Source organism: Narcine bancroftii, chromosome 9, assembly GCF_036971445.1.
Source record: "Narcine bancroftii isolate sNarBan1 chromosome 9, sNarBan1.hap1, whole genome shotgun sequence".
NCBI lineage: Eukaryota > Metazoa > Chordata > Chondrichthyes > Torpediniformes > Narcinidae > Narcine > Narcine bancroftii.
The window spans coordinates 19533078-19547571 of NC_091477.1; the positions used below are offsets into that span (position 1 = coordinate 19533078).

The 14494-nt window shown below is 39.2% G+C and overlaps 1 protein-coding gene across 1 annotated transcript in view; it reads left to right on the forward strand.

Moving 5' to 3' along the window:
* LOC138743525 (organic cation/carnitine transporter 2-like) overlaps positions 1–14494 on the forward strand; it is a 41150-nt gene that overhangs the window by 17503 nt on the left and 9153 nt on the right. The window contains exons 2-6 of the mRNA XM_069899018.1: positions 1168–1271; positions 3091–3245; positions 4915–5086; positions 10903–11029; positions 12802–12902. Of these exons, the coding sequence (XP_069755119.1) occupies positions 1168–1271; positions 3091–3245; positions 4915–5086; positions 10903–11029; positions 12802–12902 (659 nt within the window). The remainder of the gene's footprint in view (positions 1–1167; positions 1272–3090; positions 3246–4914; positions 5087–10902; positions 11030–12801; positions 12903–14494) is intronic.

Genomic DNA, 14494 nt, shown 5'->3' on the forward strand with positions numbered 1-14494 from the left:
GAGCTTTGGGAGATGGAGACATTCAGAGCGAGCTTCATCATCAGGGCTGTATTCTATATTTTGCCGTCTGCCATGAATCTCAGCCAGTGGTAAAGAGAGGACCCTACATGCTCCTTCTGCCCAACCTCAGCAACACTAAAACATATTTTGGTGGGCTGCAAGATAGTCTCATTCAAAGTCAATGCACCTGGCATCACCACCAAGTGTCTTGCAACTTGCTGAAAAATCTGCAGATGAGTGTTAATGCTCTACCACCCCGTTCATCCCACTGGCTGTTAACAGCATTTATCCGGTAAGGTGAGGGTCAAGCCGGAATCGCCACATCAAGACAGATTCCGGGTGTCTAGGCGGGGCAAGTGATTGGAAGATGGCGGCAGACTGAGGCCAGAGGCTCTGCTTCCCAAATGAAATCTCGGAAACCAACCTCAGACCAGACCTTGTGCTCTGATTGGCCTCACTCCATCCTACAGTGCCCTGGCAGAATGCAGGGAGGAGCCTTATGAGCACAATAAACTGAAGTACGCTGAGCTTGCAGCTGATGTGCAGTAATGTGGCTGGAAGGCAAGGGGCCATCCAGTTGAAGTAGGCTCCAGAGGATTTGTAGTCACATGGAAATCAAGGCTATCCTGGGAGTTGGGAGTGTGAGGAAAGATACACCATCAAGCAGTTTAAAGACCTTTCCAGAGCCACTGAAAAGGGCAGCCAGTGATGGCTGGATGAGGAGAAAGGAGTCCACCTCAGCACCTGTGAATGAATGGCACTATGGGGTAAGCATGGGATGCCAGGATTCATTGCTGAACCCTCTGGAGGTGTCATGGGTCTATCAGCAAAACACTGAGGAAGGAGGACATCCACTTGATAACCCAAAAGATGCCACCACTCACTTGGCTGCCCCACAAAGTCTAGGCAGCAAGTCTCAGTGCAATAAGGGTTATTAACATCTAGACCTACATAACATAACATACATGATCTGAATGACAGAATTGATTGTTTTGTGGATAAATTTGCAGATGAATCAAAAATATGTAGAGGGGCAGGTAATGTTGAGGGTGCAGAAAGTCTACAGATAGGCTTTGACAGGTTGAGAGTGCACGTTCTTTGAAAGAGTGAGCAAAATGCATCTTTGTTCAGGATAACATATTTGGGCTCTTCATTTTTCTTTTTCAGTGGGACTTGGTATGCAACAATGATTGGAAATCCCCATTTTCTATGTCGATATTGTTTGCAGGAGTGCTGGTTGGTTCTTTCATTTCTGGACAGTTATCAGACAAGTGAGTAATTTTGCTAAAAGATAACCTTTTCTGGTCACTGATATTGCAGAAGTTGAAATTCAAAAAGGCTTCATTGGATGTCAAGTTTTTTGGGATAATCCAAGACTATGAAATTAATTACATAATTGCAATTGTTGGCATGCTGTTACAAGTGCAGTAGGGGATCAATGCCCAAGTAAAATGGTTAGGTTGTCTCCTGGTTCAGTTGGTCAATTTTGTGCCAGAAAGCATATACTGGAATGGATGAAATGTGAGCTGATACATGATGATACACATGTATAATAGGCCTGATAAAGCAGTTGCAGATAAACAGCAGTTAGCCATACTGAGGTCAGGATCTGCAACCTTACGTATCAAACATCTTTGTGAATTTGGAGTGACACAATAGCCTGAATGACTAAAGATGGCAGATTTCCTTCGCAGAAGTACATTAGTGAATGTGCATAGGGGGAAAAATTAGTTCAACCAACAGAATGACGAGTTGCATATTATAGTCCAAATTTATTATCATCTGATTGTAAATCTACAAACAAACAAAACAGCATCCCTCGAGACATGCAGAGAAACCCACAATATATAGTACATAAAGATCACGTATATAACACTGGACAGAAAATTATTTCAAAAGATTTGCTTCCTGTAAAAAAACATGGGGATTATGATAGACAACAAGCTAAACATAAAGATAATTTCAGATTTGCTGTATCACATAGTAAGTTGGGGAAAAATTAAATAAACTTTTATTAAATTGACATGTTTAACCATATAATGATGCTGACATATTTCATTCGCTCAACTGACCTGAAAATGTTTCACCGCTGATGATCATTTGTACTCAGTATCTGATGCCTCTCATATCAGTGTCCAACAATAGTCAGCCAGCATTGATGGATTCCAGTTACCCTGATAACTGAAACCTTTTACCATGTTCATCACTAACTGCTCCAAGATCAGCAGGGAAGAGGTCCAAATGAGAATTCAGAAAATGAATTTTCAATGACGTGTTACTTCGGTCAAAAAATTGGTGACCAAGACAACCCTGGACTCCACACATTTGCTGTGCAACATGAGCAGTCAACCTGAGAGTTGGCTCAGCGATATATAATGTGATAAAATATACTTAATTCCATAAAAGTTAATTTCCTGTTTTTCCAACTTCCAACATGATACAGCAAATATGAAATTATCCTTGTGTTCATCTTAAAGTTGTCTATCATAATCTCAATTTTTATTTCAGGAAGCAAACCATTTGAAAAAAAAATTGTTATTCAGTGATATTTCCTCCCGTCTTCACAAAGATTTATGTGTTCCTTCAAAGAACATTTACTTTTATAATCTGAAACTTCTCTTTATTGAATTGCATTTATTTATTTATTTACCTCTATTTTTGAGCCACTTGCTTGAGGTTGCAGGTTGCTTGAAATAGAGATAACAGACATTTTACTGTTCAAATTTTCTGTTTTATTAAATGACAATAAATAGAATCTGATCTGAACTCAGTCAGTCAATCAGAGTCAGTGGGAGAAAAAGAATTGTTGATATTTGGGTCAGAACCCTTCAAGTCTAATTCAAGATTCTGTGATAGATTGCACTTATAACAAGCTAAATATATGGTAGGACTAGGAGTATGCATAACTAGATTCCAGCTGAATTTCTGGGATATCCTTGCTATATTCATGCCTTTTATTCTTTTAAGTGCATGTTTCTTTGGAATATTTCTGTGAAGTAACTGAGAGAATAAATGCAGGATGTGTGTATAATCACAGGCATAAGAGTTGATGTACGCATAGTTGAATCTTCATTTGTGTTTGGTTTCTAGGTTTGGGAGAAAAGCAGTTCTGTTTGGAACGATGGCTGTACAAGGTGTATGCAGTATTCTTCAAGTGTTTGCTCCAAACTGGGAAACATTCTGCCTTCTTAATTTTCTTATTGGTTTGGGAAAAACATCAAAGTACATGGCTGCCTTTGTTCTTGGTATGTATCTGCAACATTCAAAATCATACGACCTGCTTCATTGTTGCAATACCATGAATGATTTTGTCACTCAATCTAATCCATTAAGTTCTGCTCAATAGACAGGGAAACCTGATCCTTACATCCACTACAGTAAAACAAAACAGTCCACTCCCTAATTTCTCCATCTACTGATCAGTCTGACCCAGCCTTCTTTTGACCCAGCCCTCTTGTTACCCACAGCTTCAATCTCACTGGTAATAATTTACCCATATCCAGATCCCTCATGATCTTATAAACCTCTCTAAGGTTCTTCCCTCACCCTCCTCTGCTCTCAGAAAGTTTCCGCTTTAACAGCCCCTCCTTATAATTCTAGCATAACAATCACAGTAATATAATGAATCTTTCTTGCAATCTTTCCAGCTTAATAATAGCTTTCCTACAGCTGGGACACCAGAACTGTACAGTGTGGTCTCATCAATGTCCATGGATGCAGATCATTAAAATGTAGTGCTTATGTGCACCTACCAGATTTTATTGAAGATATTTGTATACATTTGGTTTGGCTATCTAGAAATTGTAGAACATTGTTTCATCGGTGCAGGTATAAGAAAGCTAGGCTTGCTTCTAAGCTTAATTTACCTTTGGTGTCTGTAGTTGTCATTTTTCAACATGAAGACCAGGGTTGTGCCAATGAAAGTCAAATAAGCCATTATGAGGCTGAAAAACAAGAGCCAACACACTAGTGGCATTATGAAGAAAGCATGTCAGCAACTCAGCATCAGTTATTTTTTTCAGAAGACATTTGATAATCATAGTGAGTTTATTATCAAAGGATGGAAGGTCAGTACCCATGACTTCGCTAAGCTTGCCATTTTTCATTTCTGGGCACTCGAGTTTCCAAAAGGCCATGCCACAACCCGTAATTTGAAAGAGTATTCAATATCTTGTATTTCATGGAAAGTACAATGACGGCAAGTCCATTGTACTTCATCCCCTCTTTTCTAAAATTCACAATAACTCCTTGGTCTTACTGACAGTGAGATCCAGATTCTCGACTCATCATTTCCCATTTCTCAGCCAACAATAGTGGTATCATCAGCTTTTTCCACATGCACACTCACAACATTTGAATTAATAGAGATGATTCTCTTCAATAGTGATTTAGGTGTATATAATGTAAGCAGTTGTAAATCATTAATTTTTTTTTAAATAGGAAAAATTAGAGTGAAATGAGGATCCATTTGTTCTCTGGCCAAATTGAAAAAGACAAGGTCACTGGGATGAGCCAAAATGTTTGGTTGAACGGGTTGGAATAGAGAGAGATAATGTTTGTTGTGCAGTATTTTCTTTTTGAATTTTATTTTGTTTCCTTTTTTCTGTTTTCTAATATATTCCAGTTTTGACTGTCCTTTCTTGCTCCTATGATTTCAGTTTTCTGCCTTGTCTTTTCAATCCCTAGATTCTGAATCAATCCTAAAGTGGATTAGGGCAATATATAGACATGAGAAGTTTTTTTTTCTTGGTTAGTTGTTACTTCCATTCAATAAGCATTCAAATTAATTACCCGTTTATAAAAAAAAAAGTTGTAGGGTTTTTTTTTTTTGCAATTGGAAGGTTTGGTTTGATTTAAAATCAAATTGTTGTATGTTTCATAATTACTATTGTTTGTGATTTTTGTTTCTTCCAGGAATGGAACTTCTAGGAAAATCTGTTCGGATTCTGTTCTGTGCATTGGGAGTGTGCATCTCTTATGCTATTGGCTACATGCTACTCTCTTTCTTTGGATACTTCATAAGAAGTTGGCAGATGTTGCTTTTGGCACTCTCTTTCTCCAGCCTGCTATACATCCCTTTGTGGTGGTATGTTGGATTTATTACCATAACCACTGTATAATTTGGATGTGAGCTTGTGCTTCTGAAGTTTTCTGCCACAAATTGTTGCTGCATTGGAAAAAATATGAGAGTCCCCCTTAGGTGAGCTTAAGGACTGGGATTTACATTGACAATATAATATGAGATAGATTAACATTTTCTTGACTGTGAATTTGTATTGGTTCCCTGACTTGGTGAATTATTAGGACGAGGTATTCCTTGCTGTCCAAGGGCAGAACCTTGTGCCTTCACCGCCTGAAGTCATCTGGCAAAAACCTACTTTCACCAGATTGAAACTAAACAGTTGAAAATGAGTCAAGTCCTGTAAAAATAGGTCATGGAAAATATTGCTATAACAAAATGCAACTCTTGGGTTTTCCATAACACCAGAATGTAAATTGTACAGCAAGACAATGGATACATTACCTTGATTTATTGATTCTTGCAATTTATGTTAGATAATTTATGTATATTTTCTCTCTTTTATGAATAGTTAGAATACATTTTCCATTATCCAATCTGTGGGCACACTCCTGAGAGAATACAATTAGAATTTGGCATCCACCTTGGCTTTCCCATTTATTTCATTTCTCTCTCTCTCTTGTCTCTCACATGCTCTCTTTTGCTCTCTCACTCACTCTGTCTCCTCTCACCCCCTAATCACTTTTCTCCATGCTACCAGGATATATCTGGATGGATGTGCTTTCAATACAAAATCAGTACCAAAGCACTGTTTGTGCTGATCAGTCTGCTATTTGTTTGATTCCAAATATAATTCACTCTGTTCTAAGTTCAAGTACAATGGCCTTTTAAAATTATTACTCTCTGAATTTTTTTTTGCATTCTGACTCTCTTTCCCCCTCACACATCTTTCTTTCTTACACTTTTCCTTCTTCCTTTTTTTGAATCCTTCATTTATCCTACATTTATCTCCATTTAATTTAGACATACAGCACATTAAAAGGCCCTTCCAGGCCACAAGCCAGTCAATTATACCCAAATGATCTGCATCCCCAGTTCGTTTTAAAGGGTGGGAGGAAACCAGAGTTCCCAAAGAAAATCCATACAGCACCAGGGTGAATATGCAAACTCCTTGCAGACAGTGCCAGATTTGAATCCTGGTTTGTGTTAATTGCTATGCTAACTGTGCTGTCCTTCTCCATTTTTTCAATCTTCTATTACCTTGCATCCATTCCTTTCACTCTGACATTCTAGTTTAAAACTTGACTGAAAGCATTAAAGAATATAATTCCAGCCCTGCTGAGGCACAACCCATCCAGTTAGTATAACCATATAACCATATGCAGCTCAGAACAGGCCAGTTTGGCCTTACTAGTCCATGCCGGAACAAATCCCCACCTTCCTAGTCCCACTGACCAACACCTGGTCCATACCCCTCCAATCCTCTCTCCTCCATGTAATTATCCAGTCTTTCCTTAAATGTAAATAACGTCCCTGCTTCAACCACCTCCACCGAAAGCTTATTCAACATCCCAACCACCCTATGCATGAAGAAATTTCCCCTCATGTACCCCTTATAATTTTCTCCCTTCAATCTCAAACCATGGCCTCTGCTTTGAATATCCCCCACTCTTAATTGAAAAAGACTGTCCACGTTGACTCTCTCTGTCCCTTTTAAAATCTTGAACACCTCCATCAAATCCCCCTCAATCTTCTACACTCCAGAGAAACAAGTCCCAGGCTGCTCAAACTTTCTCTGTAACTCAAACCCTGACATCCTGTCAACATTCTCATGAACCTTCTCTGCACTTTCTCTATTTTGTTTATATCCTCCTATAATTTGGTGACCAAAACTGCACACAGTATTCCAAATCTGGCCTCACCAATCCTTTGTACAATTTCATCATAACATCCCAACTCTTGAATTCAATACTCCGATTTATGAAGGCCAACATTCCAAATGCCTTCTTCACCAGTCTATCTACCTGAGTATCAACTTTGAGGGTACTATTTACCATAACTCCTAAATCCCTTTGTTGCTCTGCACTCCTCAATTGTCTACCATTCAATGTATATGACCTATTTAGATTTGCCTTTCCAAAATGCCACACTTCACACTTATCTGTATTAAATTCCATCAGCCATTTCTCAACCCACTCCTCTAGCTTTCCTATATCTCTTTTTAAGCTATAGTAATCTTCCTCACTGTCCACAATACCACCAATCTTTGTATCATCTGCAAACTTACTTATCCAATTCACCACCCCTTCTTCCAAATAATTAATATATATATAACAAACAATAGTGGACCCAGGATTGATCCCTGAGGAACTCCACTAGTCACTGGCCTCCAGTGCTGGTCCCATCTCCTCCAGTTCCATTATCCCTGAAATCTGAATCACTCTTCCCTAACTCTGATCAATATCTTTCAACTTTTGATGGAAAGTGACAATGGGAATAATCCTCAGTTTATATTTTTGGGTTTTTCCTTTCAATTTATGTCCTAACCACCAATATATTTGTAGGAACTCATTTAAAAAAAAACTAATGTCACTTGTACAACTAGTGGCCACAACTATTATTGACAGCTCACTCCTCACAACTTAATCATTTTTGTGTTCACTTTTAGGACTCACAGTTTTAGAGTGTAGCGTGTGTCGAAATAACCAAAGACTTGTTGATCCAAACAAAGGCTTTTATTAACTAAAAGACTGGAGCATATCACATGTTGGTGAACCAGTCCAGAATGACCTGGTCTGGCTAGGAGCAATCCTTTAAGACCTACCAGTAGGTGTGGCTACACTCTCAGCCAATCACAGTCATCCTACACTACCATCTGTACATATACACATTGGTGATAGAATCTGTACTATCACATAAAGTTAACTTTTTCACATTTCCATTTTAATGAAGCATTGTTCTAATTGTTTTTCTAGCTGATGTTCTCAGGTTACAGGGCAACATATTTAGGACTTGGATCAAGGGAAATATCTTCATTCAGAGCATGAGGAACTTGTGGAATTAATTACCACCGAGGGCTGTAAAGACCATATTGCTGAATATGTTTAATAAGGAAACAAATGTCTGGATATAAAAGTCATCAGGGAATGTGGGAGGGCATGGCAATATGGCATTGAGACAGATTTATTCCTTTGAGTGTAAATCATGCCTTAGTTGTACAGTTAGTTCTTCAATATATTCCTTAGAAAAAAAAATTAAACTGATATCACTGGGTCTTCAAAACACGATATTTCGAAATTCGACTGTCAATAAATTACTCACTTGGAAATTGATCATTAATAATAAGATTTGTTTGTAACATTTGTGTACATTCTAAACAGCTGTGATTGCTTCCGCTTATTTATCATTTTAGATTTGGGAATTGTAAATTAATGCCCAGTTGAGAATGTTATTTTACATGCAGTAGCACAGAAAATAAAACTGTGCAGACACAGAGTTCCAGACAGAACAAATAAAGTGCAACATTATTTTCTTGATGTGAGGTTTGTTCAGAAGTCTGATCACACTGCTATTTTTTTAGAAGGAACTTTGAAATGTTGAAGTTAACCATTCAACATCGACATGGAAGGAGCTGAGATGTTCATTTCCATAAGAATGTGTTCTAATATTCAGAAATTCTACTCCTCATGTTGACGAGTATGTTTTCTGAAAAGAATCACAGCTGAAAAAATGTGCTTGTGAGGAAAATCCAGATGATTATTTTTATATTTGACAATGGAAAAAAGAAGCAATTCATTTTGTAAAGGGTATGAAAACCATTATCCAAATTTCACCCTTTACAGGTTATTTAAGATTCCTTTATTACAGAACATGTACACAAAAGACGGACATCAAGCAGACAGAGTCATTATTGGTGTCGCCAAGCGCTCCTTACGATATGAGAGAAATAGAATCAATGGAAAGTTTCTTCAGAGTCACGAGTGCCCATCTGGTACTTATGCATCCTCTGCAGCTACACTGACACCTGTTCAATCCATCAGCAAGCCAAGCTCCAGTAAAAACCTCTAACGTGATCAGGTAGCCTTCAGCGTCAGAGTCCTTCAAGTGCACTTTTTGCTCTCAGCACCTTCTCGAATTCTGGCTTGAGACCTGGTTTCTATGAGGCAGTCTCCAGCAGCCCACAGTGTGAGGAGGTCCCTGACCATGAGTCACTTGCAGCATGTGTGGCTCCCTTAGCCATTGGATCCCTTGCTGGTTCACTGCTATGATTACCATCCTGTAGGGTCATCTCCTCTACTTTTCATTCTCAACAGGGAATTTTCTTCCTGTATCTGGTTCCCTGTGCTGGCCTACTGCTCCTCGGAGTCTGCAACCCCCTTGTGGCAGCTGTCAGTACAGACATCACCATCTTGGGCACAGTCTCTTGGTTTCAGGATAGCAGTTTCAAAACACCATAGGCTCCTTTAACAGGCCATTTTAAGACTGAATGGAGGAACCAGCATTAGGACCGGACAGTTCAAATCTTGGAAACAGTGCTGTGTCTCTGCACTCCGCTCTCCCAGGTACACACCATTGGCATAAACACATGTCCTATTTCAAGTCAAGTTATCACCTGAAGCACAAGTACAGCCCAACAAAACAATTCCACGATCATCTCTTTTGTCTTCTCATTGAGACCCATGTTTATTCTGTTGCACCATTTCACATGATTTTCTTGCTCTTCTCTGTGGGTGATGAGGTGAACAACTGTTATGTCATTGCTAACTTGATGACACTGTTAGAGCTGGAACTGGCAGCGTAGTCATTGGCCAGTAGTGTGAACAGGAGCAGAATGAGTGCACAGCCTTGAGGTGCACCAATGCTTAGTGTGACAGTGCACGACTTTCTGCTACTGACCCAGGCAGACTGTGGTCTTTCCCTTCGAAAGTCCAGAGTTAAGTAACAAAGAGGGGTGTGGAGTCGCAGCAAGGACTCCTTCTTCACTAGCCTCTGGGGAATGATTGTATTAAATGATGAACTGAAGTTGATGAACAGCAGCGTGACATATAAGGGTTAATTCTCCAGATGGGCCAGGATGGAGTAAAAGGACAAGGCGAAAGCATCATCAGTGGAGCAATTTCTTCTATCGGTGAATTTGCTATTTCACATAGGATTCCCCTGTGCAATATGCCTAATAAGAGTAAGGTACTGATTGAAATTGGTAGATATTTTCCAGTGGCACAGATGACCATGGTTTTTGTAATAAACCTATTAAAAATCTATTTAATAGTCACGATATTAAATACCGTATTTGACGCCATATATTAACACCCACAGCCATATGCACCCACTCCCTATTTCAACACAAATACTAGGGAATTCTTTTAGTGTATTTACAGGTAAGTTGGCGAACAGGTTCCTCCTGCACCTTGTGCTGCTGACGGGGGCTGCCATAGTCAGCCTTCTCACTGGGGGAAGTGAGCAGCAGCGGCGGCTCTGGATGGTCTTGCATTGTCAGCCTTATCACTGCGGGAAGTGTGCAACAATGGTCTTACTGGAGGGGGCCACTGTAGTCTACCTTCTCATCAGTGAAAGCACAGGCCAACTCTGCAGCTTTCTTGAAGTAGGACAAGTAGCTTGAGACCTGTGCAATTTCAACTTTGCTTATAAGACCTGGGCGATATTTTTGAGCCAGTTTTTTGGGGATAAAAGATGGATGTTATATGCTGTCAAATTTGGTAATCTTTCACATCATCTCCTGCCCTTGGCATTTCTGAATCCACTCCAAAATTTAAATAAAATTTATTTCATCATATGTCAGCAAAGAATATTTATGTATTACTCCTATTTGTAACATTTGTCAGCTTCATATCCAATTCCTAAAATAACACTTTTAATTTCAGGTTTATTCCTGAATCTCCACGCTGGTTGATGTTAAATGGAAGATCAAAAGAGGCTGAAGAAATATTCCGATATATTGCCAAGAAAAATGGTATCATGGCCCCAGATGTCATCTTCAGTGATCTTGAGGTACTGAGAACAATATTTCTGCTCAGTGTGTGGTCATTCAACATTCATATATAGATCATTTTTGTGATGCTCTTTCCTTATCTCCTTTTTTGCTTGGGTATGTTTCCATTGTTGTAGTTCATATGTGTTACTCTGTGTAGTTTAATTCATTCATCTTTCACTCAGAAACAAACACACAAATATATTTCCAGAAAGAATCACTCTATACTAATCAATTGGAACAACAAATGTCTAAACACAGGTTCACATACGATATGTTCTTTACTGCATAAGGTTTGCTCTCCAATCTCTAAAATATACCTGCAATGTATTTCCACAATGCCCATTATAGTAGCTAAATTGACACTAGGAGCAAACTATTATTTGTGAAAAATAGAAGGGTCCTGGTTTTAACAATTAATGCCTGTAATTTAGATAAGGGAGCAATATGTAAAGCACCAAGTGTTCCAAAGGTGGCAGCAGAGGTAAATATAACATTTAATACATTATGTTGTATCTCACCCAGAAACATTGACAATCCCTGTATCTTTACTATGCTGCATGACCCTCTGTATTCCTCCAGAAGATTCTTCTTGCTCCATATTCCAGCATCTGAAGTCATTTGCCTTCATGAACTCAGAATACAAGAGACATTAATCCAATTTCCAACATTTGGCTAATTGCCTTCCTTGCCAATTCAATTGCATTTGTACATACATCATAAATATCACAAGAGTCTCCTCCTCCATCAGCCCTTCAGGCGGCACATTCCAATATACAATCATGTTCTGAGAGAAAGTAGTCTCATTTGTCAGGAAGGTACGACAGTGTCTGCACTTCCTAAGAAGACTGGAGTGGGCAAAGTCACCATCATGTCATCCTTCTACAGGAGTTTTATCGAGAACATCCAGACTGGCTGCATCACAGTGTAGTACAGTTGATGCAGAGAAATAGATAGGTCAATCCACAGGATCATAAAAATGGCAGAGAGGATCACTGGGTTCTCCCTCCAACCCCCCTTCCCCCTACCCCACCCCATCAATGAGATTGACTGGAATCATTTTCTGAAGAGAGTACACAAAATCGTTGAGGACCCCTTCAATTCTCCTATAGAAGCAACCATTCCACTGATGATGTTACAGCTGTTTCCATTCACTCTGTCATTGAGGGGTCCTCAATAATTTTGCTTTCAGCTGTTCTGTGTGGGAAAGAGATAGAGGAATATCAGAGCCAGCACCACCAGGCTGAGGAACATCTTCTTTCCACAGGCAGTGCAAATGCTGAATGACCAAAGGAACAACTCATACTAACTATTCGAGACTCGTATGTAACAATATGGATGAAGGGATCAAGCCCGAAACATTGGATATGTATCTTTATTTTTGCTATATAAAGTACACTGTTTAATGTGCTGAGTTTCTCCAGCATTTTGTTTTTCACTTCAACCACAGTGTCTGCAGACTTCTGTGATTTACCTTTTATTTATTTGTATATATGAATACTAGTCCTGCATGTCTATTGTGTCTTTATGTGTATTACAGAATATGTCTCATTGTGTGTCTGTAGGTTTTGCTCCGAGGACCAGAGAACGCTATTTTGTCGAATTCTACCTATGCAATCAGATGACAATAAACTTGACATTATGTTTAGCATGGACATGTGGCCAAAGGGACTCTACCTGTACAGTTCTATGTTACAAAGTTTTCATGATCATTGATGTCAATTTGAACTTACAGTGAAAGATCATAATAATAACTTCTAGTAATCTACTGTATTTCTTTTTATCATTCGAGCTTGAAGATATGAAGGCTAAAAGTACACAGTCTCATTCAATTATTCATTTGGTAAAAACTAACAACATCCGAGTCGTCACAATTATCAGTATGCTGTTGTGGTGAGTAACGTATTTGATGGCATATAGGAACCCCTTTTTTCCCCCAAAAATCCGCCCTGGATCTTATAAGCGAAGGTGGCATTGTTTTGCCACCTGGCCCCGTATCAGGGATGAAGGGATTCCCCCAGGGCCCGCAGAGCTCCAGACCCCCCCAAGCGCTAATGGTCCAAACCCTAACCCCCTCCCCCCAATCCCAAGTACTGCCACTGACCATAACCCAAATCCTAACCCCTCCAAGCACCACTGTTGCTGCTGTTGCCATTATCGCGGACATAGAACATACACTTACCTGTTCGTCCTAACATTTTCCCTCAATTAAACAATGCCAAGTAAAACATGCCAGTCACCAAGGCCAGGCCTACCCATAATATACTAAAACATGGATCTTCTTACCCATAAATACACAAAAATATGTACACTAAAATATTCTTAATATTCCCTGCTGAAATTGGGTCTTAGATGCCGTCAAATACGGTATTTAATAGACTCATAGTGCAGTAGGAGGCTACTTGTTCCGTGACATCTACAATGGCCCTTTATGTCATTTTTACCCATATCTCTGCAAATCATAATCACGCATTGCATTAAATCGCTCACCTTCATCTTCCTGTTAGTTCCTTTGCCAATCAACATGAATCAATACCTTCAGAAATTTACCGATGTCACTTTGGCATGGTACAACAGCAATTTTGATTATGGCTTGGCTACATGATGCTGTTTCCTTGATCAAAAGTGACACCATTTCAATGAATATTGATTCTCATAAGGATAACAGTAAAAAGCACAAGACTTTTATCTGAAGTTAAACAAGAAAATCTGCAGATGGTGTGATTGTAATTTAATAGGCAAAAGTGCTGGAGAAACTAAGCAGGGGAAAATTCTACTTTTGTGCTTCTATTTATGCTCTCATAAGCTTTATTAACTGCTCTATCATGCTACTTGTTTAATCTTCAAAGATTTGTGAATCTTCTAGATTTCTCTGTGCCTGTCAACACAAAATTATTGTTAGTTTGTGACCCCTCTTTATCACAAAATGCATCATATCTGCCTCCAACTTTTAGCTACCTTGAGTTTTTGGAGTTGAGCACAGAACCAGAATTATTTACGCCTGTTTAATCCATTTCCAATCCCATCACTATTTAAATAAATGTCAATAATTCTTACAAATTAAATTGTTTAATGATGCATCGCTTTGATCACGATTCCTATATTGTACAGAATATTTAAATTTAGACAATGGGCCATTTCGGCTCGTGAGTCAGTGCTGTCCAATTTACATTTAATTAACCTACAACCCCTGGTACATTTTGAAGGGTGGGAAGAAACTGGAGCTCCCATGCAGACCCAGGGAAAATGTACAAACACCTTACAGGTGATGCAGTATTTGAACCCTGGACCCAATCATTGGTGCTCTAAAGGCAATGAGCTAACCGCTACACCAACTGTGCTGCTATGTAATCTTATACAAAATTGCTTCCTGTCTGCCATAAGCAGACAAAGAATCACCATTCATCTAGCCTGGCGCTCCTAACAGTACAAGAAAAAAAGAAGCACGAGAGTCCCATCAGAGTCACTCAGTGTCCATGGATTCA